Here is a 22,956-nt window from a genome sequence, read left to right on the forward strand (position 1 = left end):
AACGCAAGGAAATACAGAGTAAAACCAAATGATTAGAGCCACAAACAACCACGTGATGGGGGAGGGGGGCGTTACCTCTGAGTTGTGGCCCCTCTGGAGGTACGGCAGCAGGAGGCTGATCAGCGTCGAGCTCTGATCCTTGTCGTTGACAAAACGACTGATCCTGAGAGAAACCAGGAGGGAGGGAGAGAGGAGAGAGAGAGAGAGAGGAAGGGGAGAGAGAGGAGGGCGAGAAGAGGGCGAGGGAAAGGTTCCGTTAGAAAAGTTGTGTTTTGTTTTCTCCGTCGTCGCTCACTTTCCCTTCTACCAAACTTTCTCTCCTTCCGACTGATTCCTTCTTTTTCTTTGTTTTCCTCTGGGTCACTTTTAAGAGGTGAAGAAATGTCAGAAAAGTGTCTAAGATTTACACTGGGAAGCCCCGTTGTTCGTGTATAATGGACAAAAATGTACATCAAGCTCCCTCATGGTGCTCTCCTGACAGACTGGTTCACTCATGGTTTTGGGTCCATCGTGTTTTATTCAAGTCGTGTCTTGGATCTGAGTCTCTCAGGGTATGAATTTCATATCCAGCGCGTTAGAGCTCATTCTGCCAACGACAGGTGACTCCAACATTGGAAATGACCATTTAAATAAATAAATAAATAAATAAATAAATAAGTGATTTTTTTATTATGTAATAATTAAAATTAAAATATAAAGTCAAACTATTATGAAAAAAAAGTTTAAAAAAAGTAAAAAAAAAAAAGGCAAATATCCACAAAGCGCGCGGGAGGGAGGCAGGGGGCGGCGGACTGACTTGGAGAGGATGCTGAGCTCCTTGGCCACCTGCGGCCTGAGGCTCCTCTTCTTGGTCCGCTCCGCGTTGCGCACCATGTCGCTGAAGAAGCTGAGCAGGGTGGAGACGTGGGGCAGCAGCAGCCGGGAGCCCTGGGACAGCGACTCTGGAAGAGAAGCGGAGGGGAGACGTCGCTGTGTGGGTCTCAGGTCCGGGCCCACGGCGTCGCCCGCCGGCGCACTTCTCCGACATTGTGGGCGGAGCGGAAAACGCACGTTGGCGCCGGAGGTGGCTTCTCTACTTTGGAACTTGGAAAACAGTCAAGTTGAACGTCTACACTTAAAAAAAGGGATAACCCAGTTCAATGGGGAGGGGGGATTAGCCTTTGCTCTATTACCGTCTTTACACCAAAACGAGTGGGTTGAGCAGGGCATTTTAAATCCAGGTCAACCCACTAAGAACAGGCGACTAACACCAGATTAAATCCTTAATATGTGAAGTTGCAAATCAACTGAACCACATTTTCCGGGAGAAGCCGGTTTTGTGTCGGGAAAAGAAAAAAACAAAAAACAAAAAAAAAAAAAAAAAAAAAAAACAACAAAACAACAACCAACACGATCCGTCTCAACCAACCCGCGCAGACCACGGCGCCCTCCGCAGGCCGGGGAAACACGCAGCCGTTGACGCTGAGCTCCGCCTCCGTCCCCGTGGCGACAAAGTCCGCCGTGACCGCCAGGGACTCGGCCACGTCCAGCACCATGGCGAGGGTGGCCGGGGAGGCGTTCTTGGCGGAGAGCAGCGCGAAGACGTTGCGCAGGACGTCGCACTCGGGGTGGTCCGCTCTCTGCTTCCCTAAGAGGGGGAGATACCTGAGGAGGGGAGGGGAGGGAGGGAGGAAGGGAGGGAGGGAAATCAACTGAAAGGAGGAGGGACACGGGCTGCTGTGCGCACGTTTTCATTGACCAGTTGAAGTAAAATTTCCGAGAAGGTTAATGGAACCCAGCCGGGGAGTTAAGATTGGCAGAAGGCAGAATAATTGCGCCGAATAATCTTCAAGACGGACCGAAATCCAAAACCGCTCTCGTATTTTCACGTCTAAAAACATTTCACTGCCCCCCCCCCCCCTAAATGATTATTATTACCTTTTCCATCATTTTAATGTAAGTGACAAATAATCTCTTGAACTTGAATCTATAACGACTACGGCGAATATGATGCTGTGATCTGATTGGCTGTATGCAAGTTAGGGGTCTGATTACATCATCGGAATTTAATTGCAATGAAAACAATGAAGGTGCCCAGAAAAAAATGATTTTCTACCTTTTATACACAAGGTATTTTATTATATTTCTATTTTACATTATATTTCAAAGCGAAGAGACCAAATATGAATCAGAATGAGTTGGCATGAATCAGAATGCATGATGGGTAAAACCATCGGCGGTGGTAGAAAATATCGGTGTTTTCCGATTTCGGGGCAACTGCAGAGGGCAGTCTGTGGCGGTCCAGACCTGGAGGTCCGACCGGGCGGGCGGGGCCCTGAACTGACCTGGCGTTCTTGGTCCACACGTGGATGATTTTGAGGAGCGGTGTCGGGGAGTAGGTGCTCTCAGTGGGCAGACGACACACCTGGAGGGAAGGAGAAAAAAAACCAACCTTTATAAAGCGGTGAGGTGATGTCGCGGCGGCTCAAAACAGACACTTTCCTGCGATACCGCGCGACACTGACCTGGTGAACACAAAAATTGGTCAAATCACTGGGTTTTTGAGAGTAAATTTAACTGAAAATGTATTGACTATTGTAAAGGGGAACTAAAACCAAAAATTTGTAAAATACATTATATCAAATCAGACCATCTAAATATCCCTGAAATACTATTTTAATTGCTATTGTTATTACATCTTTTTCTGCTGGCAGTAGTAGCAGTGTCCTGATATAAGAACTCAATGTTTTACTTTTATTTTTCTAAATTGAACAACAAAAAATAAACGGAAAGAATATCTGAATACAAAAAGTGATAAAAAAAAAAAAGACGCAAATTGCAGTGGAACAGCAGCTCACGTCAAAACGTCAGGCAAAAATAACAGAAAACGAATACAATTTGAAAAATCTGCGATAAATATACAATAAAATAAACAATACAATATAATAACCGAGAAAATTGGCAATATACAATAAACCTAAAAATTGACAAGAGGCAATAAACCTCTAAACCTCTCTCAACAATTAAAAAAAAAAAAAAAAAGTTAAGAAAATAATAAAAACTCAGTCAGCTCAAAAAAGTGAACTGGAGAAAAAAAGGGAAAACTCAGAGGTTTCCTCTCGTCTCAGAGATGGTTCCTCTCGTCTCAGAGATGGTTCCTCTCGTCTCAGAGATGGTTCCTCTCGTCTCAGAGATGGTTCCTCTCGTCTCAGAGATGGTTCCTCTCGTCTCAGAGGGGTCTACCTGAGGCCAGACCACAGCCTGGAAGACGGCGTCCAGCTCGTCGGTGCTGAAGCTGTACGAGTCGAAACCCTCAAAGAAGTCCTGGACCCTCAGGACCGCCAGGCGCCGCAGGTTCTTCAGGGGGCTGATGCAGCCCGGCTTCAGCTGGAGGGCGGACAGGGAGGAAGGACACCAGGACACCTTCAGCGGGCTCAAGGTTATAAGATTCATTTCTTTAAGAGCTGAGACGACAATTTACGGAATAAAGGTTCGGATATGAATAGGACATCGTAGAATGGCTGGACCAGCGGTTCTAGAGCTGAGGCGCCGGACCCCTACAGGAGGTCACCAGCGATCGCAGCGGGGGGGGGGGTCAGAGGTTTGTTGAGGCGATTAACATCATAAATTAACATCATTGTTAGTTGAAATATTAATTGCAACAAAATCCACGGCTATGGGGCGGTTTTGTAGACACAGATTAGGCCTGACCTTGGACTAAATCACCCTTTTATTGCGGATTTGCTGAAATGGCCTGATGGTTTAAAGTAGTCTCAGACAAGCCCTGGTCTTGGTTTAAAGGATCTGATTTCCAGAAGGAAGATTAAAGCTGATTAAAGCGGAGGCGTAAATTAAACCTGGCCAGAAGTAGTTTCATCTTTGGATTAATCGGTGCGGGAGCTGACTAGTCCTTCATCCTCTTAGTCTCGGACTTCCTGGCCTGGATCTAATTATAACCAAATTAAGCGACGTCTCAGAAAGGCATTTGTAAATTCTGGATTAATTTAAGAAGGCTCATTTACGCCCCTATATGTCGTAACATACCAAAAGCCTGATCTCTTTACCATGAAAACACAACCAGCTCGACAACGACAAAAACAACTGCTGATCAATGAAAAACAAAAAAAAAAAAACAAAAGGAGATGGAGCGCCTAGCGTTAAAGCCCCTTTAGCTAAATTTCACGCTGCAACTCCTGGTCAACACTTTGGTTTCCATCCTCCCGCCGCTCACCTGGCCCCTCTGGTCCAGCAGGGCGGACAGCGAGGCGTTCATGCACAGCACGACCTGCAGCACCATGGGCAGGTCCCCGAGGATCAGGTGTCCCAGGTTGTCCAGCACCACGGTGATCAGGTTGAGCAGGCTGTGCTGGCGGCCCAGGGGCAGCACGCTGCGCACGTCCGTCTGGGCCGCCGCTCGCTCCACCGCCGCCAGGCACGGACCTGGAGGAGAGGACGCCACAAGGAATGAAGGGACATTTTTACATCTTCCAAGTCGGAATTTGGTCACAATTTAGGGCGACAACTGCTCCCGACTCCTGTATTCTACATGTTTACAACTGAGAAGTGTACGTCTAGATTGGCTTTAATGCAATTTGCAACGACTAAATTCTTTGTTTACCAGAGAGAGAGAGAGAGAGAGAGAGAGAGAGAGGGAGAATTTGTCGTGGTAATTGTTGGTGCATAACTGTACAGAAAATTTGAATAAAAAAGCTTAACTCAAAAGCTTAACTCAAAAAGAAAAAACTAATATCGGGCAATATGCAAAATGAAAAAAAACTGTGGTTCTATGTACACAATAAATTAAAAGGCTGCGGCAGGGGCTATGTGGCAATACGGTTAATAATATGGCACTGGGTATGAATATAAATATAGATGGGATATTCTGTACAAAATGAATAAATAATGTGTACAATAGGAGTAGGTATAAAGTATTACTATATTTCGGGCTGTACTGCACACAACATCTGGATTGCAAGGGCTCTAATTGACTTGTATTATGATCCGAGAGCGCAGAGTGGATGTTGTACCCTGTCTGTGGTGGCTGACGGGCTCCAGCAGCAGGTGGAGGAAGGTGCCCAGCTCCTCGGCCTGGCAGCCCGCCAGGAAGCGCAGCACGATGGCGGAGCGCGCGGCCGAGGCGGCTTTCCCCTGGAACTTACTGCCCGCCTTGCTGCGCAGGCGGCCAAACAGGATCCTGGCCCCAAACGGAAAGACGGGAAATTACTGGAGAACGTCAGGGAACTCGCGTCCGCCGCGGCGGTCAAGCCCGACGTGGACGTGTCGCCTTTTAGTCTCTGGGGGCTTTACTTTCACTAAAATACAGGAGCACGTTTGCGAGCAGCGTGGAGTCGAGCAGGGGGTCCCAAACCGCGTTCTGTGGCCCCCTATGGGTCATTGAGGGGGATTGCAGCGGGTCGGCAGAGAAATAATTTTTATATCTCGTGTTTTCAAATATTTTTTGGAGAGAAAAAATAATATATATGACAAATATTCTGACTTTTATTGAAATTATTATTTTTCATCACCATTTACTACAATTTATAACTAACATCAAGGTCTGTAAAAAGTACCAAGTATGATGTGCTCACATACTAAAAAAGCTCTGAGAACTGAGTACAGCACTGTATACTGTTATACTGTATGTGATGTAATATCTGATTTTGATAAAACAAAGAAGTGAATGAGTCGATCGCTGAGCCTTACCGAACCTAACACCAGCGTGCCAGGAAGCAGCCCCACCCCCACCCCCACCCGCCCCCCACCCACCTCATGAGCAGGGGGATGAGCTTGGCCCTGTGCGAGGCGTCCACTACGGCTCCTTCCTCCGAGATGTTGAAGTGGACGATCTCCTCTTTGAAGTGTTTGTCGTCCAGCAGTCTGTCCAGGTTCTCCCTGGAAACAAAAGACACAACTCAGGCCCTGAGCAGCCGTCACCGCGCGGCACCGTCACTGCACGGCACAGTCACCGGCGTCGACCCCTGGACGGTCATTTCCAGGGAACCCACGTGTCGAATAAATCACCGTTTGTAAAGGTTTAAAAGTGTAAAAGTGCGGACCGTGCGCACCGCTTTTCCGTGTATTCCTAAAATCCCGGCAACACCACGGGAGTTGCTGTGTGCCGAGTGTCTGTTCACTGTCTCCTGCCCTTGTTGAGGCCTTCGACTCTTATCCGACGTTATCCGTCAAAAACAAAAATAGATACTGGCAACAATGCGACACCTTGATGTCGTCACCCCTTCCTAAATCGGACTATTTTCGACAAAACACCTTAATGGTGTAAACACCGAGTTAAAAAGTCACGCATTGTTTTATGTTTTTTTTTTTTTTTTTTTTTAATTCAAATCCCTGAAAAACGGTAAGGCACATCGACTTAGCAGTTTTGGCGACGTGCCGAAGGCCAAAAAAAACATGAGGAATGGCGCCACGCGTCTGCGTAGCTGCAGTCCAACTTTAACGTGCGTAGGCTGCGTCACCTCAGCGGCGTTGGAAGGAATGACCTGTAAAAGATTAAAGATTCCGCGAAGGTATCGAATTCCAATAAACCGGCCCTCGTGGAGACAGGCCTAATCAGTGAATATGATATTATTATATGATATTTAATGGGACGTGGAGGGTCGTGAGGCCCTCTGGCAGCTGAGAGGAGCAGAGTATCATCCAGTTTCCATCCTGATGAAAGAATGCCAGACCGCTCCACCCGCGCTGGCACAAAGAGGTTAAGAACATTATGTGTTACACGAAACTCCCCCAGAACAGTATGTCTCTCTGCGGGATGGGAGGGGGGTGGGGGGTGGAGGAGTGGTAAAATCTGCACACGTCTCTGCGGGCGGGAGGAGATGGAGAAAGGTGGAGGAGTGGTAAACTGAGAGCTTGATGGCACTCGTTAGCTCATTAGCAGGACACGGGCATTCCTGCAGCGGACGAGTGTAACTGAAGAACCGAAGATCCCTATCTGCGCTGATGAAGGACCCCCATTGTGAGGGGGAGAGCGAGAGAGAGAAGGAGGGAGGGAGAGATATTTCTTTTTTTTCTACTCTCACTCACTGTTCTTGCATGTTTGCACATTTACATTTGTTTTTCTTGTTTTGTTGTTTAATTTTGGCAATGTAAACGACTGTTTCCCATGCCAATAAAGCCCCTTTGAATCGGATTGAAATTGAGAGAGAGAGAGAGAGAGAGAGAGAGAGAGAGAGAGAGAGAGAGAGAGAGAGAGAGAGAGAGAGAGAGAGAGAGAGAGAGAGAGAGAGAGAGAGAGAGAGAGAGAGAGAGAGAGAGAGAGAGAGAGAGAGAGAGAGAGAGAGAGAGAGAGAGAGAGAGAGAGAGAAGGAGAGTAAAAGTGGTAGCCGGGCAGAAAGAGGGGGACATGGAGAGGGAGGAAGGGAGGAGTCATCTGTTGTTTCATGGAATTGTCATTTTGGCCTTTGGGTCCATTTCAGGTTTTCCTCCTTATGAACAGACAGACGCGTAAAACCGACAAGAGAAAATGAAATGAAATGAAAGTCAGTGCAGTGCCTCAGCTGCCGGTGGTTTGGGGGACTGGGTTTTGGGTGATTTCGCCAGCTGCTCTTACTTGTAGGGCAGAATGTTTGGGTCTTTGTAGGTGGCGATGCAGTCCAGCGCTGCTTTCTGAATCTCCTGGTCCTGGTGGCACAGCAGCTGGCAAACACACCCAATGTCAGAAAACAGTGTGCGCTCCACTACGGCAGCTTAGAGTCATGTTGCACCTTCAAAGCTCAATTTTTTTCAAGCGCAATTTATATTATGATTGTCGGAAAAACATTTTTATTATTTTTTTCAATGATTAAAATATATATATATTTTTTTAAAGTGGAAAAACATTACTGAACATAGATGTAAAATGTGGTTAAAAGTAAAAATATATATATAGATATATATACTGTATATAGATATGTAGATATCATGTGATATACACATAGTGACTTGATTTGATATATTATATGATATATTACAGTTAGTTATATGATGAACATGAAAATGTGATTTACTTCTTGTTACTAAATAAAGGTGAAAGCTCCCAGAGTTCTATTGTGAACAGTTTGTTTCACACAACCAAAGAAAAAAATGTCCCATTTTATTTTTTGTTATTATTTATTTTCTTCCTTTTCCTAATTACCGTGTTGTAATTCGTCCATTTGAATGCAAAGCACTTTGAATCGTATTTGATTGCCTGAGAGGTGCTCTGCGAATAAAGTCTGATTTGATTATCTGTTGCTTTACTTGATTGTTCATGTTTGTATATCATCATCACTAGAATCATGTGAAATAGGCGCTTTTCCCAAAAAAAAAAAAATAATTTTTTTTAATAAAAACATATATATATTAAAAAAAAAAAAGCCATTTCCGGTGACTGATATCTTTTAGACTTGTACCAAGCGAACAAATGCTTTTCTAGTGTTGGTTCAGTTTTTAGGATTACCTGGTGGTACAGCTCGCTGAGGCTGGATTCCAGGTAGAGGGAGCGAGGGTTGGTGAATTTGGCAAATACCTTCAGGTGGGCAATCAGCTGTCTGCGGGGGGGGGGATAAAATATAATATTATAAATATAATAAATAATAAATATAACTTTTAACATAGACATACAGCTCTCCCTCCAACAGGAAAAGAAAAATGCTCTAAGTTCAGAAAAGAAAAATGGAACCTTGCACACACAGCGCTTTAGAATTAGCTTTGATGTTGTTCCACGTGTTTCTTATTGCGTCTTGTTTTCTTTCCGTGTTCAATAAGTATAGCTGTGCAACTCTTGTACAAAGGGTTATTTACAGGAAAAAAACAAAAACAAAAATAATAATTCAATTCAGGCAAACATATGATGGAAGGTCATTGGCAGACATGTAGGGAATCAATCAAAATGAATAAATATAACTTATTATCTGTAAACAGATAATAATAATAATAATATCTCAGGCTTATATAGTGCTTAGAATAATTATTCGAACTATTCAAGATATATGATTTTTTTTGTCCCTTCAATTTGTTTTTTCCAATCTTTATGAATCATAATTAATGTACATTTTTACTGCTCATTCAATTGTAACAGCCAGAGATTGGCAGCTTGTTTACAAACCAGTTTAGGTTTCCTTACTTAGCGGCCGCTCTCCTGGGAGGAGCCTTCCTCCGCTGCTTCCCTTCCTTCTCCTCCTCTTCCTCCTTCTCCTCTTCCTCGTCCACGTCCATCCCAGAATCCTCCGGGGCCGGGGTGCTCTCCCTCTTCCTCAGGTCCTGAGTGGGCGCCACCAGCAGGTCAGCCGGGTAGTACTCGTTCCTGCCAATCACAGCACGGGGGAGGTGTGTGTGGGGGGGTGTAAGCAATACACGGGTGGGCGGGGCATACATAGGTAAAGGGGGCGGGGCATACTCATTTGCAACGTCACGTTACGAAAAAAGTGCCACCGTTTTAGCTTTGCCTCACCACGCAAGCCTATAAAACATTCAAATTATCCAACTCAAAATAAAAACAAAAGATGAACGATAATGAAATAATTGTTTTTAAATAAATAATTAGTGAATTACTTCAAAATCCGACACTAACAATTTTTTTCAGTCAGCCAATTTTAATGTAACACTAATTATTATTCTTATTAATTATTATTATTTATACTGACAGTTCTTCCTATTATTATTATTATTATTAATATTATTATTAATAATAATAATAATTATTATTATAATAATTATTATTATTATTATTAGTAGTAGTAATATTATTATTATTTATGTTCTCTGGAAAGGTTATGGATGAAAAATAATTCTGACATTGACATCTTGACATGCTCATAATAACGATGAGTTCATTGTAATGCACCCACCAAGAGCAGTAAAACAAAACAGCTCCGCTACATCAAGATATTATAAACACCAAAACCCCAGACGACATATAATCATATCACAATATCGATATGATATCGGCGAGGCGGGTTGTGGTTCCGGACCTGATGAATCGCAGCAGCAGGGGGCTCAGCTCGCGGCTCCGTGGCTCGACGCAGTCGGGCACCTGCAGCATGGCCTGCCACAGCAGGGCGCGGAAGTTGGTGAAGTCCGTCCTCTCGCTGGGGTCGGAGGTCATTTTGAGGCGCTTCAGGAAGAGCACGCCCACGTCGCCGCTCTCGATGACGTCGCAGCCCGGCTCTGCGCAGGTGTCCAATGCTCCGTCTTCGTCGTCGTCATCATCATCATCCTCCTCCTCCTCGCTGCGCCACTGCAGCTCTTTCTCTAAGCACAGACGGAGGCGGCAGGGAGGTTTTACGCTTGAATGTCAATAAAGACTTGAGGTTTTATTTGTTAGGAGAATATTATTCCACATTCCATGGAAGGCAAACTCAACTCATCTTTTTAATTATTATTATCATTATTAATATTATAACCTTTATTTGTATATAAATAACCTTTCCCACAGCTGTTTTACATAAATAGAAGACAAATAATAATAATAATAATAATAATAATAATAATTAAAATACAGAATAAATAGTTTTACCAAATTTTAGTTTTGTCAAGTCTTGAACCACTCCAAGTATTTGATTTATTTTTATTTTTTTAACACCTGGTTGCAATTTTATATTGTCCTTGGGGGGGGGTAGAATTAAAGCCGAAGAGCTGGGATTTTAAGATTTAAAGTGTCTACTACGGTCAGATAATGGAAATAGAGATTAAAATAATAAACAGAGTCCTACCAGCGAGACCCGACACCATCTCCAGGTGCTCGTGGAAGACGCTCCAGAAGCTCCTGCTGTCCAGCCCTCTTGCATGAGTCCTGGGGGAAGACGCAAACACAGGGAGGATTATCCCTTATTGGTAAAAAATAAATAAATAAATAAATAAAAATCAGATAGTGGTGAAATTACAACAAGTCACGTATAACAACTGCATTTGGTTCAGCGCCACTCACACGAGGAGCTCGATGACCGGGTCCCACAGCGGCTTGAAGTTGATGAACAGCATGGCTATGAGGTAGCGCAGCGGCACCTGGAAGGCAGGCAGAACAGAAACAGTCTTCATTCGTGGACGGCATTGATTTGGCAGTTTTCTACCACCCAGACACAAATACCACGTCACAAATGAGTGTCCCTCATACAACCGCTTACACATAACCACAGAAGGCAATTTCTTCTCTGCATTTGACCCATACTAGTATCTGCATTAAAAAGACCTTTCCAATGACTTCATTTGTGGTTACACTCATAATTACACAGATTGGGAAAATACCCTATTAGAATCTGTATCAAATATTAAGTAAGAGTAAAAAAAAATATAAAATGTTGAAAGATATAAAGGTATATAAAGAATAATAGAGAATAAAAATCTTCAAATAATCAATCAAAGTGTCTTTGATTGACTATTATGTTGCTATCTCTTGATTCGTCTTGTAAATGTGAAAGATGTTTTAATGTAGAATGTGTTTGTATGGTGCGTGAAATATTTACCACTTAATTTTATATTGGTATATCAGAATAAAAAAACAAACTTGAAGACTTTTTAACAAGAGCCCACTGACACTGTTAAACCCTTGATAATTGGTTCCATATCATATCTATTTATACCCTGACAATTAAAAAAATTATTATATTATTTTTATTCCATTTCATCATTATTTTTATCCTCCATTTCTTTCAGCCTGTTAAGCTTTTTTTATGCACCAAACCTCAGCGGAACAAATTCCTAGTGTATATATATATATATATATATAAATAAAACATTTAAACACAAAACACAAAAATGTTTGGGCAACACGGCTGCGGCCCCTCCCCCCACCTGCTGGAAGGGTCCTTTGGGCCCCTGGGGCAGGCAGCGCTGGACCAGGTCGTGCCGCAGCTTTCGGAGGTGCAGCAGCTTCTCCCTGTAGTCCTGCACGGTGGCCGGGACCAGCTCGGCCTGCAGGCAGAGGGCGAAGACGGACTGTACCGCCACGCCCTCCTCACCCTGGAACGAACACACACACACACACACACACACACACACACACACACACACACACACACACACACACACACAGGTTATTTCTGTTCATTTTGCTGTTGTATTTGGGAACCTCATGTCCCTGATCCACTGGCGATCGCACCTCGGCTTGGACAGGAAGTTCCGCCTCAAACTGAGCGAAGATCCTCAGAGTCAACAGGCGAATCTGAGGAAAGAGCAAGCGGGAGGGTCTGTCACTTTTAAGCCCTGAAGTTCCAAAGTTTTATTTGACAGTGCAGCCAGTGTCACATTAGTAATGAAGAGATTAATCTTCAAGCCAATCCCAATAATGCAAAAAAAATCTGTATCTTTGTTCTAAAGGGCGATTCTCACATTGTGGCGTAAAATTAACTGTGGACTAAACCGGACAATTGGTCAAAATATTTAAACGATCCCAAAACAATGAAGAGCCTCTGTGGGAGTTCTGACACCTTCTCCCTCACCTTGACGATGTTGGACGACAGGTTGGCGTGCAGGATGTGGAACAGCTGCTGCAGTGCATCGTGGGAAAGGTGCTGGGAGACGCCGCTGAGCGACAGGCGGGTGTAGTAGAGATCGCCCAGCAACAGCGCCGACCGATCCGTGGGGAACTTCCTGTCGGGGACCGAGAAGGTGTAGAGGGTGGAGGAAGGTGGAGGGTCTAATCCTAAAATCCCAAATTCATGTCCAAGGTTTTTGTTTTTTTTGCTGCTGCTCTTTTTTCCAACAGTGGTGAACCAAAACGCAACAGAAATCCACCGAAAACGATAAATGTGATCTTAGATGCTGAACTTTTAGTTGGCACTATGTTTCAACGATATAATACGGTGGCGTTTTAGAAAGTCTAGGAACAGAATGTCGAACCGATCAGACGTCTTACCAGGCGAGGTTCATTTCAATTCGGCCGCTTTTGGAAACACTTTCCGTGTCAGTCTGCTTGTAACCACAAGAACAGTCATTTTCAATCCAATTAGGACTGGTCGCCTGCACTCATTTCAGAAAATTATTTTATATTATTCTGTATTTTAGCTTAAAGCTATGGTAATAAAATTCACGTAAATTAATGCTTTAATAAATAAATATTCTTAAAAAAATATTATTAATCATAAATATTATTACATTAATATTATTTTTTATTTTTATTTTAAAATAATATATATTTTGAATCTTCCTGATATACCACCCCAAATATCCCAGGATATATATTATATGATATATATAATATTCACATAAAGGAACCCATAACTCACGGCCAATAATAACCACTTATGCACCGTACAAAGATGGGTCTTTACACACCAGTACAGCACCGTGCACACACCAGGCTTCATTCTGGGATTATAAAATGAAATTCAAACACTTTCATGCACTTTTTATGCACAATTTTTCATTAATAATAATAATAATCAATTTTCAATGTGATCTTTTTTTAAATATAATATCAGTCTCATTGTCCATTATTCATATTAGTACATCTAATATTTATCACATTTTAATCTACTATTATAATTGTCTACTTCCAACCGTGCTGGATTAAATTTACATTTCCGTGGCATCATCTATGCCGTAAAAGTGAATTTGAATTATCGCAGGTTTCCCCTCCCCTCCCAAGGACTTTGAAAGCACTTCAGCACAAAGGGGGATATTTTCAAGGTATTCCAGTACTTCCAATTTATGAGGACCAAATTCAAGCACTTCAAGCACCCCAGGGTCACGGTAAGAACCCCGACAACCATAAAAACAGACAAAGACAAAAAATAAATAAATAAATAAATAAATAGGCAGAACCCTTCTCCCGCACGAACGTGGTCCCCAAACGAGGGCGAAGCACTTACCGCAGGATGGACACCACCTTGTCCACCGGGACCAGGGCGAGCGGCCGGGCGGAGCCGTCCAGAGTGAGGAGGCAGCTGAGGGCCTGTCTGGCCACATAGAGGCCGGCTGGGAGCGGGATGGGGGACGGGGGACGAGAGTGCAGGGTGAGGAACAGACGCTCGTTTGTTGTGATTTGGAATAAAGACTTTCCGGTTCAAAGCCTTCGACTGTGATTGAAAGGCAGCATTTGTTCATTTTCTTGCTTTTTGTTACCTGTCTTTTCACATTATTTTCATTTCATATCTTAATTGTAACCTTTCCTGCGTCGTCGTCTGCGTGTTGTTTCAACGGTATGTCGCCGTCATTTAATTTTATTTTTTTTACACAACCCCCAACAACCAATCAGCTTCCACTTTGTTGCTAGATAGGCGCCATTGCATTCTTCGCTCATCGTTTCTCTGGAAAGCGTTATCTTATCCCAAACTCGATGTAAAGTAGGGACGTAGAAAGGGCACATGAAAATGATGCCGCCTTGAACGCTCTAATTGAGGTCTAAGATAACAGCAGCAGCAGCAGCAGCAGCTCACCCTTTCCCAGGTTCCCGCTCTCCATGTCACACAGAAGGCGGTTGAGCAGCGCCGTCACTGCGGGGACAACGCTCGCGCTGACCAGAGGCCTGCGGAGAAGGAAAAAGGAAACATTTTAACGGGATTTAATTTTGAAAAAGAAAATTACTTTTAAAGGCCTTATATTTGTAACACAGGATTCAAGACATTTTAAGAATTATTATTATTTTTTTTTTTTTTTAAAAGGACCTGCAGACGTACGGCATACATCATTAAGATCAATCAATATATGTATAGTCAATTTCAAGGTTTTATTTGTCAAATTCAAACCAAATGCATCTCTTCAAACTTCTCTTGAAAACAGTGAGAATGTCCCCAGGTGTGTGTGTGTGTGTGTGTGTGTGTGTTTGTGTGCATGTGTGCATGTGTGGGTGTGTGTGTGTGTATACCTGAGGTGGGGCAGCAGGAGGAGCGCAGCCCAGGGCAAGGATAGGTCAGCGATGGTCTGGTCCTGGTGGCAGGGCAGCCGGACCAGAGACAGAACCAGCTCCGGAACGGGGAGCGCCTCCTTCCCTGGAGCTGCGGTGCCGGCCTGCTCCGCCTCCATCGCTGGAGCTGCAGTGCCGGCCTGCTCCGCCTCCATCGCTGGAGCTGCGGTGCCGGCCTGCTCCGCCTCCATCCCGCTGCAGTTTGCAGAAACCAGACTTCATTAAACGACGAATGAACTCAACACATTCAACTCTGAAAAGGCCTCTGAACGCGCTTCACGCAAGCGATGACAAAGACAAGAGCAAAGAAGATCTGTGAATCCAGGACAGACACCTACAACCTTCCTAACTCTGTTTATCGTCTTTAAATTGATCATCAATTCTGTCATTTGGAGAATCGATAGTGTATTGGTAAACAAAGATACTCTGTATTACTGAACTTGATCCATCGCGATATATCGTTATAATATCGACATTGTGATATGAGTGGGATTTTGGTTCTGGTAATATTGTGATATAGTTAAATATCAGACAGACAGACAGGTCATACATGTATGTACTGGGCTCCAGTCTCACCTTGTCGTCAGCCCAGTGAACAGCAGGGGGTAGGTCTCCAAGGCCATGGAGCCGTCCGTGGGGGGCGGGGCCTTGGCCAGGATCAGACTGACCAGCACCTCCAGGCCACAGTGGCGGGACAGGGGGTCCCTGCGGCCCAGCAGCCCCGCGGCGAAGCGCAGCAGCGTGGGCAGGAACAGCTAAGTGACGTGACAAAAGAAAGAACAATTTTTTGAATTTTATTTAATCAAAAAAATGTTTTGTTTTTTTTTTCTTTTTTTTAACGTGAGCTTAACTTCAGATTGGGGGAAGTCATTGCGGATCAAAGTACTGAACACAAACAACAACTGAGCCTTTTAACCCAGAAGTTTCAGTTTGTCCCACCCTCCTCTTCTTTTTTCGGAAAAGGCCGAGACAATGGGTGGGGTTCTGCAAGTGGATTGTATTGTATTTTTTTGGTCATTCTGTCCATTATCGAGGCTTTTATATTTTCTTTGTCATTAGATTGATTGCACATTAACATTTTGATTTAGTTTTTTTTATTTTTCTCATCTTAGGCTCAGCTTTCTGCTTCACTGCTACCTTTAAGTCATTAGATATGGGATATGACCCAATTATTCCGGTTTATTAATTATTTTGGTGCTGCTGTTCAGTTTTATTAAGTTATATCTTTTTGGTTTATCATAAGAAGGGGAGAGTATATTGTCATATTTTAACATATACAGTTATTTATTATTCATGTACAGTTGAATAACCTATCTATTCATCCATCCATCCATCCATCCGTCCGTCCGTCAATCTATCTTTTTGTCTTTCTTTATGGTGGTGCCAGTGGAACACTCCTCTCATTTGAACTTGGACATTAACCCTTGCATATTAGTTTTGGAGCGGAGAGAAGCCCAATAAAGCTGCCGTTACCCCCGTTCAAGCAGTTGAGTGGGTGTTTAAGCTGTAGGTGGAAGGACCTCAGAAATCCAACCAATTTAACAGGTTTTAAGGATCAATGCTACTTCTCCCAGACCAGTTCCAGTTAAAACCTGGTATCACCGTTTTACATTTCACACAGGTTTCGTTTGATAATATTGCAAAAATAAAAGATATATTATATATATCCATTGTGAGGAAAACGTGATTTTTTTTTTTAACGACGTATAATGTCCCTAGAGCTGTACTGACCTTTTCAAAATGCTTCATGGTGAACATCTCCTTGGTGAATTCCAGGATCAGGTCCTGCTCCGTCCTGCTGCCAAACACCTGGAGGGATGCAGAGTGAGTCCCACACGGGATCCAAAACATCACACAGAAAAAAAAAAAAAAAAAAGAATTCACACGTTAACAATCAGCAAATTCCCTCGCAGATATCAGACCATCACCAAATAAATAGCACAGATGGACCGACACACACACTGATACCAACTCCCTTCAAACATCATGATAACGTTCCGTGAACAACATAGATAGTAGGCGCACACACGCATAAACTAACAAATATTAATCTGGAAAGAATTCTTACAATGCTAAAGCGTCCACGGCGTGACATGTTTCAGAAGGGACACGCTGGGTGAGATTGGACTCCGAAACATTAGTCCAACATAAGTTGTTGTTTTTTTTAACAGAATGTAGAAATGAATAAGCTATGGGCTGGTTACCAAATAGTGCTCCCAATTCAGTTTGTCTTAACATGCAACTTGGCGAAAGTGAAAAAAAACCCAAAACAAAACAAAAACCCCAAAAAAACAAAAAAAAAACGGTGTTTGTCAGGAAGATGACAAAAATATACAGTATATTACTTTTAAGCAGTTGGTAATATTTTTGCACATTTCTCAAATAAAGTCATAAAATAAATGAAGCCTGCATAATCGGGCGGTAGGTAACAAGAACGAAAACACATTTTTCATTTGGGACGGAGCACAAAACACATTTTTCATTTGGGACGGAGCACAAGTGACGCCGCCGCCGTCTACCTTCTGGAGCGTCTCCTGGACGAGCGCCGTCGGCAGAGCCACGCTTGCCCCCAACAGGAGCGAGGAGGTGATCTGCAGCAGCAGACGGGAGCAGGCGGCGGAGAGGGACCGACTCTGGACCAACCGGATCACCGTCTGCGGGGGGGCAGGGAGGGGGGGTGATGGTGAGCGTGCAGCGGCACATTGAGGGTCCGGGGGGTGTGGGCGTCCTCCTACCTGGCAGACGGCCTCTGGTTTGGTGACCTTGGCCCCGTCCCTGTGCGACACCAGCGTGTGGAGGACAAACAGCAGCCTCTCTAGCTGCTCAGCGGCCTGGACCTCGCCGCCTCCACCCTGCTCCAGGACCCCCAGCAGCTCCAACACACCGGCCTGTGGCGCAAACGTCAATGTTCAGTGGTTTTCGGTCTCTCTCTCTCTCTCTCTCTCATCTAATTAAAGCAACTTGGCCCAGAGCAAAGTCAACATAGTTTGCCTTAAAATAAAGAATATTTAAAAGTTCAACCAAAATATTACACCGTCCACCGAGGCGAGTCTCTCCTTGACCTGACCTTGACCGAGAACATGGCGGAAACCCCACACCAACGACGCATGGACACACCCTGAGACGAGATTCAAGCCCGGCTCCCTGGAGTCTTTCCGCCACTAATTTCAGGGTTCATTCTGGCATTGCAAAATGAAATTCAAGGTCTTTCAAGTACTTTTTAACCACTATTGTTCTTTTTTTTTTTTTTTTTTAAAGGACTTATGCGATCAACAAATACAACTAACTTTCAATGTGATCTTTGTGAATTCAAATATAATATATTCTTAATCTCATTGTCTATTATTTGTATTAGTTTATCTATTTATCTCTATATATCTATTATTAATATCATCTACTATAATAGTGTCTTTTTTTAATCGACATATCCCTGGCATAATATACATCGTAAAAGTGATTCTAGAAACATTTTATTATGTTAAGATTTGAACAACAAAACCAGTTTTTCAATGATCACAGGGTTTTCTTTCAAGCACTTTTCACGTACTTCAGCACAAATGGGGGCTATTTTCAAGGTATCCCAGTACAGAATTTAAAAATTCCGAGGACAAAATCCAAGCACCTCAAGCGACCGGTAAGAACCCTGTGATTTAAAGTGAAACGACTTTTTTTTCTCCCCCGCACGTTCACATTCACGGCCCTGAGGGGAAAACAGAGGAGCACGTTGTGTTGACCTGCAGCGACTCCCACATGACCAGGAGGTGCTCCCTCTCCGCGTGATTGGCCGCGGCCTGAGCCATGTGGTCCACGGCGTCCCGCACGGTGTCCCAGGGCAGCGACGTCCCCTGGGCCTCGACGGGGCCGAGCTTCCGCAGGATGCTGGGCAGCGCCTGCAGGAGGGAGCGAGGGAAGTGAATCAGGGACCAAGTGGACGGTGATTTAAACTATGCCATAAACTCAGTCACTACTCCTAGTGGTAGAACAGTATTGGTCATAAAACGAGGTCATTGCGGTTCTGTTGGTAAACAGTAGCAGTTTGGTGTGACCTGGAGTAGCCTAGTCTTGATAAGGTCTTATCTCAGTAGACAACACTTTATCTTCTATTTGACTTTATCACCATGTGAAAAGTGGTAGGAGCTCACGGAGGCGGAGCAGGAGTGCAGCATGTTGCGGACTCCTTTACACATCTCGAACAGCAGCTGCCCGACGCCGCCGGCCTTTTCGGGATGCTCCTCCAGGTCAGAGAACATGTGGTGGAGCAGAGCGTCCAGGTCGGGAACCTGGGGGAGAACCAAAGGGAGGGAACCTCAGGGCACCCGTCGGCAACGGCCACAGCGAAGTCAAATTGGAAAAGGATGAACCGAGAGCCTGGGAGACTGGATATTAAAAGTTTTTGTTGCTTTTTTTTTTTTTTTTTTTTTTCCCCCTGAAAATCAAATATTATTCAGCAGATATAGATTACAACGTACAACGGGAAAGAGGTTTGTTTTACCATTAACAAGTTAAGTTGCCGTTTGTCATCTGAAAGTTTATTGTAAAGATAACTTGTTTGTTGGCGATTCATTCTTCTTCTACGTGAATAAGCAGAACAATTAATACAATTATCTAAATATTCAGTTGTAATATCTGAATACTAAAATGACCTCTTCACGTCTCCCCTCATCACCTCACTCTGATTGTTATTGTGTTTCAACAGTGGAGCTGGTATGAACTTTTGAGATTTGTTTCTGTTCAGATCCAATATGACAAGCAGTTACCTACAGACCAATATTTAAATATCAATAAAAACATCTTTACATCATCTTTACATTTGCTGCACAGAAAGAGTTTAACATTTAAAAAGCCTGTGGGAGACCCACCTTCCTCATCAAAAAAGAGAAGCTCTCGGCTGCAAAGTTGCGGATGTGCTCCTTCTTGTGCGCCAACAGTGTGCTGTACAAACTGTGGACGGAGAAAAATGAGACTTAAAAACAAATCAGTTTGGGAGGAAAAAAAAAGAAAAGAAAAAAAAAATATATATATATAAAAAAAATATATAGAGAGAGGAAAAAGTATTGACCCCCCTACCACACACACGTTTATTTTAAAGAGTAAAAAATGAATAATGGACACCTTGAGATATTTACAAACTACTGCAGACTCAATCTAGAAAACAATAGTTTTCAAATTATTTGAATTTCCAGCATTTGAATGAATCTGTTGCTCTTCTCTTTAAAGAATAAAAAAAACAATATTGATGGAAAGGCATCATCTTGTACATATATCGTATGGAATCTCACATCCACGTGAGACGGAAAACCACGTGGATAAAATTTGAAAGGCGCAAGATGAGTCAGAATGAAGAGGAAACAAAAGCGTTGCCGGCTTGGGGATTGAAAGAACAAGCGGTTTCCATCCCGCGTCACCTGTAGATGTTGGCCATGTCCTTCACCATCAGCCTCCACAGGTACTTGTAGAGGTAGGACAGGCAGGTGAACGCCCACTCCAGCAGCTCCGTGTCCTTGGTCTCCAGAATGGAGGTGATGAGGACGAAGAAGTCGGGGAAGTGCGGGTAGAAGTCGGTCTGCAGGTCCCTGGCCAGCTGCACCACCAGGCTGGTGGGGAGGACTCACTGTTATGATCACGTCTCACTTTTCTTTTTAAAAATATATACAGGGTTCATTCTGGCAGTACAAAATGTACAAAAGTACTTTTTTAAAGCACTATTTTAAGCACTAATGAATTTTCAATGTGATAAAAAAATAATGCTTAAAAAGGTACTTGAAATTCCTATAATTTCATTTTGTACTGCCAGAATGAACCCTCATATATATATATATATATATATATATATATATATATATATATATATATATATATATATATATATATATATATAATACATCATCATACATCATTAATCTCATTATCATCAACCATTATAAATTATAAGTGTCTATTTCCAACCATGCTGGATTAAATTGATTTCCAAGGCATAATCTACGTGGTAAAAGCAATTCTGTAACATTTTTATTACGTTACGATTTCAATTAAAAAAAAAAAAAAAAAAAAAAGAGGAATATCACAGGTTTCAATAAAAGTGTTTTTTAACAAGGACTTTTCAAGCACTTCAGCACAGAGGGGGGCTATTTTCAAGGTGTTCCGTGTCTTAAATTTATGAGGAAGAAATTCAAGCACTTCAAGCACCTCAAGGACCCAGTCAGAACCCTGCTTAAATTACTCGATGTTCAGGTTCAGCATTCTTATTTCGATGTTTTGAATCTTTGTCCCACGGGGATCAATAAGGTGCAGTGTTGTCTGATCTCATCAAGTTTGTAATCTTTTGTCAGTATCTGAAGGTTTATTTTATGGGCAGTTGTTTATAAATAAACAACTGAAATATCAGAAAACGCTTTGCCTCATCTGCCGTCTAGTTTGAACAGACCGCTGATTTATATTTAAGAATTAATGTGATTTTTAATTTAGGCGAGGCGAACACTTGGAGCAGTTGTCTCCAGACAAAACACACTTTTGTTACCCAGTAACAAGCAGGACAACATACATCACAAAGGTTTCATCATTTCCACAGTAATGAGGCAAACTGTCCAAACTGAGATACGGTTTCTCTGTCATTCCTGTTCAGGGGTCATGTGTCATGACCGACGAGGGATGAAGTATAAATTAGGCTCGATAGTTCGCTCTGTCCAACTCTGCCTCTGACGTAAATACTCACACAAACCCACAACGGGAGACCCACGTGCACAACTTACTCGAGCAGCGGCTGGTAGGCCATGCTGTCTTTGACGGAGAGGTGGGTTTTCAAGCTCTGCACGACGTGGCTCTGATGGAAGACCAGCAGGTTGAAGGACTGGCACTTGCTGGACACCTCTTTCAAGAAGGCGACTGGTGGAGAAAGAGACATTTTATGACATGAGCTCATCACGTCGTGAGCGGCATTTCCAAAATGTGCTGGCTGAGGCGGATACAGACGAAGCCAGATATCCAGCTGAATACATACTGAAGTTTTGTGTCAAATTGAGGTTTCGCCATTTCGTCAGTCCTTCGTAGAAGTATGTGTCTACCTCCTGCAAAGGGAGTAGATTAGTCATGAGCTTCAGAAACAGCAGCAACAAGTAAATGTTTGTGATGTCGCCGTTTAAAAACAAAAAGAAAATACATACCTCGTCATATGCTCCGGTTCTGTCAATACGGTGGATGACATTGATGTTGACATTGGCGAGTCTTTCAGCAAAAGTGAGAAACTAGAAAAAAATATATATATGTATATATAATTAAATAGATTAGAGGTAGTCCTCTTTCATTATAAACTCAACAATATGATTATGATCAGGATTGCACTATTTTCATGCACAGCCTGATAAGAACTAGCAGTAGATTTAGTGTAAATAGATTGTCAATTGCAAATAAAATAACATTAAAGTAGCCAACTAATTTAATTGTATTTTATTTTATACTTTGTCTTTCTTGTTTCATTGTTGGTTCATTGTATATTGGAACATTGTCAACCACAAGCGCTCTACATTGGGGTTTTTTTCATGTGTGGGAAAACTCTAGTAAATGAAGAACAGTGAACTGTATATAATAAATACTGTAATGACCCAAAATAACGGAACGCTCAGAGCATTCTGGACTGATGGGATATTAAGTCGCCACCAACCGTTACTTAAAAGTTTGGGGAAATACAAAAACACTTTACATTGCTTACATTGTTTATTTGACCTACGATTGTAACCTGGGTGCCTGCAGGTGTCAGGGTCAACAGATTTAAGATTTCTGAACAAATCCTCTCTCTCGTAGAATCAGCCCCCTTTTTGAAATTGGTGATTCCACGAAGGTGTGAGAACAGTTCTGCTCAGGTAGTGAGGTGAGTGGCGAGGCACTGGGACACATCTAGACAGTATTTAACTTCCCCGCGCACAGAACTGCAGACCAGCACAGTAAGTAAGTAAGTAAGTATGTATGTATGGGGGAGACTGAAGGCATCGGAAAGTTGTATTTTAAACTTTCTAAGACCTTTTCACGGCAACTTTTACCTACATTTAAGAAAACTCCATTGCGGGTAAGTACTACACATTCGGCAGGGAGGTAAGTATTGGGTAGAAGGGGGTTTATGGACTAGTTGGTTCTCAGAACTGTTACGGTTTCCTTCAGGTCGGGGA

The 22,956-nt window shown here is 43.0% G+C and overlaps 1 protein-coding gene across 1 annotated transcript in view; it reads right to left on the bottom strand.

Annotated features, from left to right (window-relative positions):
- utp20 (UTP20 small subunit processome component) overlaps positions 1-22,956 on the bottom strand; it is a 42,833-nt gene that overhangs the window by 19,408 nt on the left and 469 nt on the right. The window contains exons 2-32 of the mRNA XM_080022489.1: positions 21,958-22,038; positions 21,795-21,861; positions 21,547-21,679; positions 20,203-20,391; positions 19,657-19,738; positions 18,940-19,077; positions 18,532-18,687; positions 17,533-17,685; positions 17,317-17,451; positions 16,529-16,606; positions 15,374-15,552; positions 14,759-14,992; positions 14,331-14,419; positions 13,764-13,869; positions 12,393-12,543; positions 12,053-12,115; positions 11,746-11,913; positions 10,883-10,959; positions 10,668-10,747; positions 9,927-10,206; positions 9,080-9,259; positions 8,414-8,504; positions 7,547-7,632; positions 5,746-5,871; positions 5,007-5,173; positions 4,211-4,419; positions 3,223-3,366; positions 2,325-2,404; positions 1,409-1,644; positions 797-941; positions 76-163 (exon numbers count right to left, since the gene is read on the bottom strand). Coding sequence (XP_079878615.1) covers positions 76-163; positions 797-941; positions 1,409-1,644; positions 2,325-2,404; positions 3,223-3,366; positions 4,211-4,419; positions 5,007-5,173; positions 5,746-5,871; positions 7,547-7,632; positions 8,414-8,504; positions 9,080-9,259; positions 9,927-10,206; positions 10,668-10,747; positions 10,883-10,959; positions 11,746-11,913; positions 12,053-12,115; positions 12,393-12,543; positions 13,764-13,869; positions 14,331-14,419; positions 14,759-14,992; positions 15,374-15,552; positions 16,529-16,606; positions 17,317-17,451; positions 17,533-17,685; positions 18,532-18,687; positions 18,940-19,077; positions 19,657-19,738; positions 20,203-20,391; positions 21,547-21,679; positions 21,795-21,861; positions 21,958-22,038 — 4,191 coding nt within the window. The remainder of the gene's footprint in view (positions 1-75; positions 164-796; positions 942-1,408; positions 1,645-2,324; positions 2,405-3,222; positions 3,367-4,210; positions 4,420-5,006; positions 5,174-5,745; positions 5,872-7,546; positions 7,633-8,413; positions 8,505-9,079; positions 9,260-9,926; positions 10,207-10,667; positions 10,748-10,882; positions 10,960-11,745; positions 11,914-12,052; positions 12,116-12,392; positions 12,544-13,763; positions 13,870-14,330; positions 14,420-14,758; positions 14,993-15,373; positions 15,553-16,528; positions 16,607-17,316; positions 17,452-17,532; positions 17,686-18,531; positions 18,688-18,939; positions 19,078-19,656; positions 19,739-20,202; positions 20,392-21,546; positions 21,680-21,794; positions 21,862-21,957; positions 22,039-22,956) is intronic.

This window comes from Zeus faber (assembly GCF_960531495.2).
Source record: "Zeus faber genome assembly, chromosome: 21".
NCBI classification, from domain to species: Eukaryota; Metazoa; Chordata; class Actinopteri; order Zeiformes; family Zeidae; genus Zeus; species Zeus faber.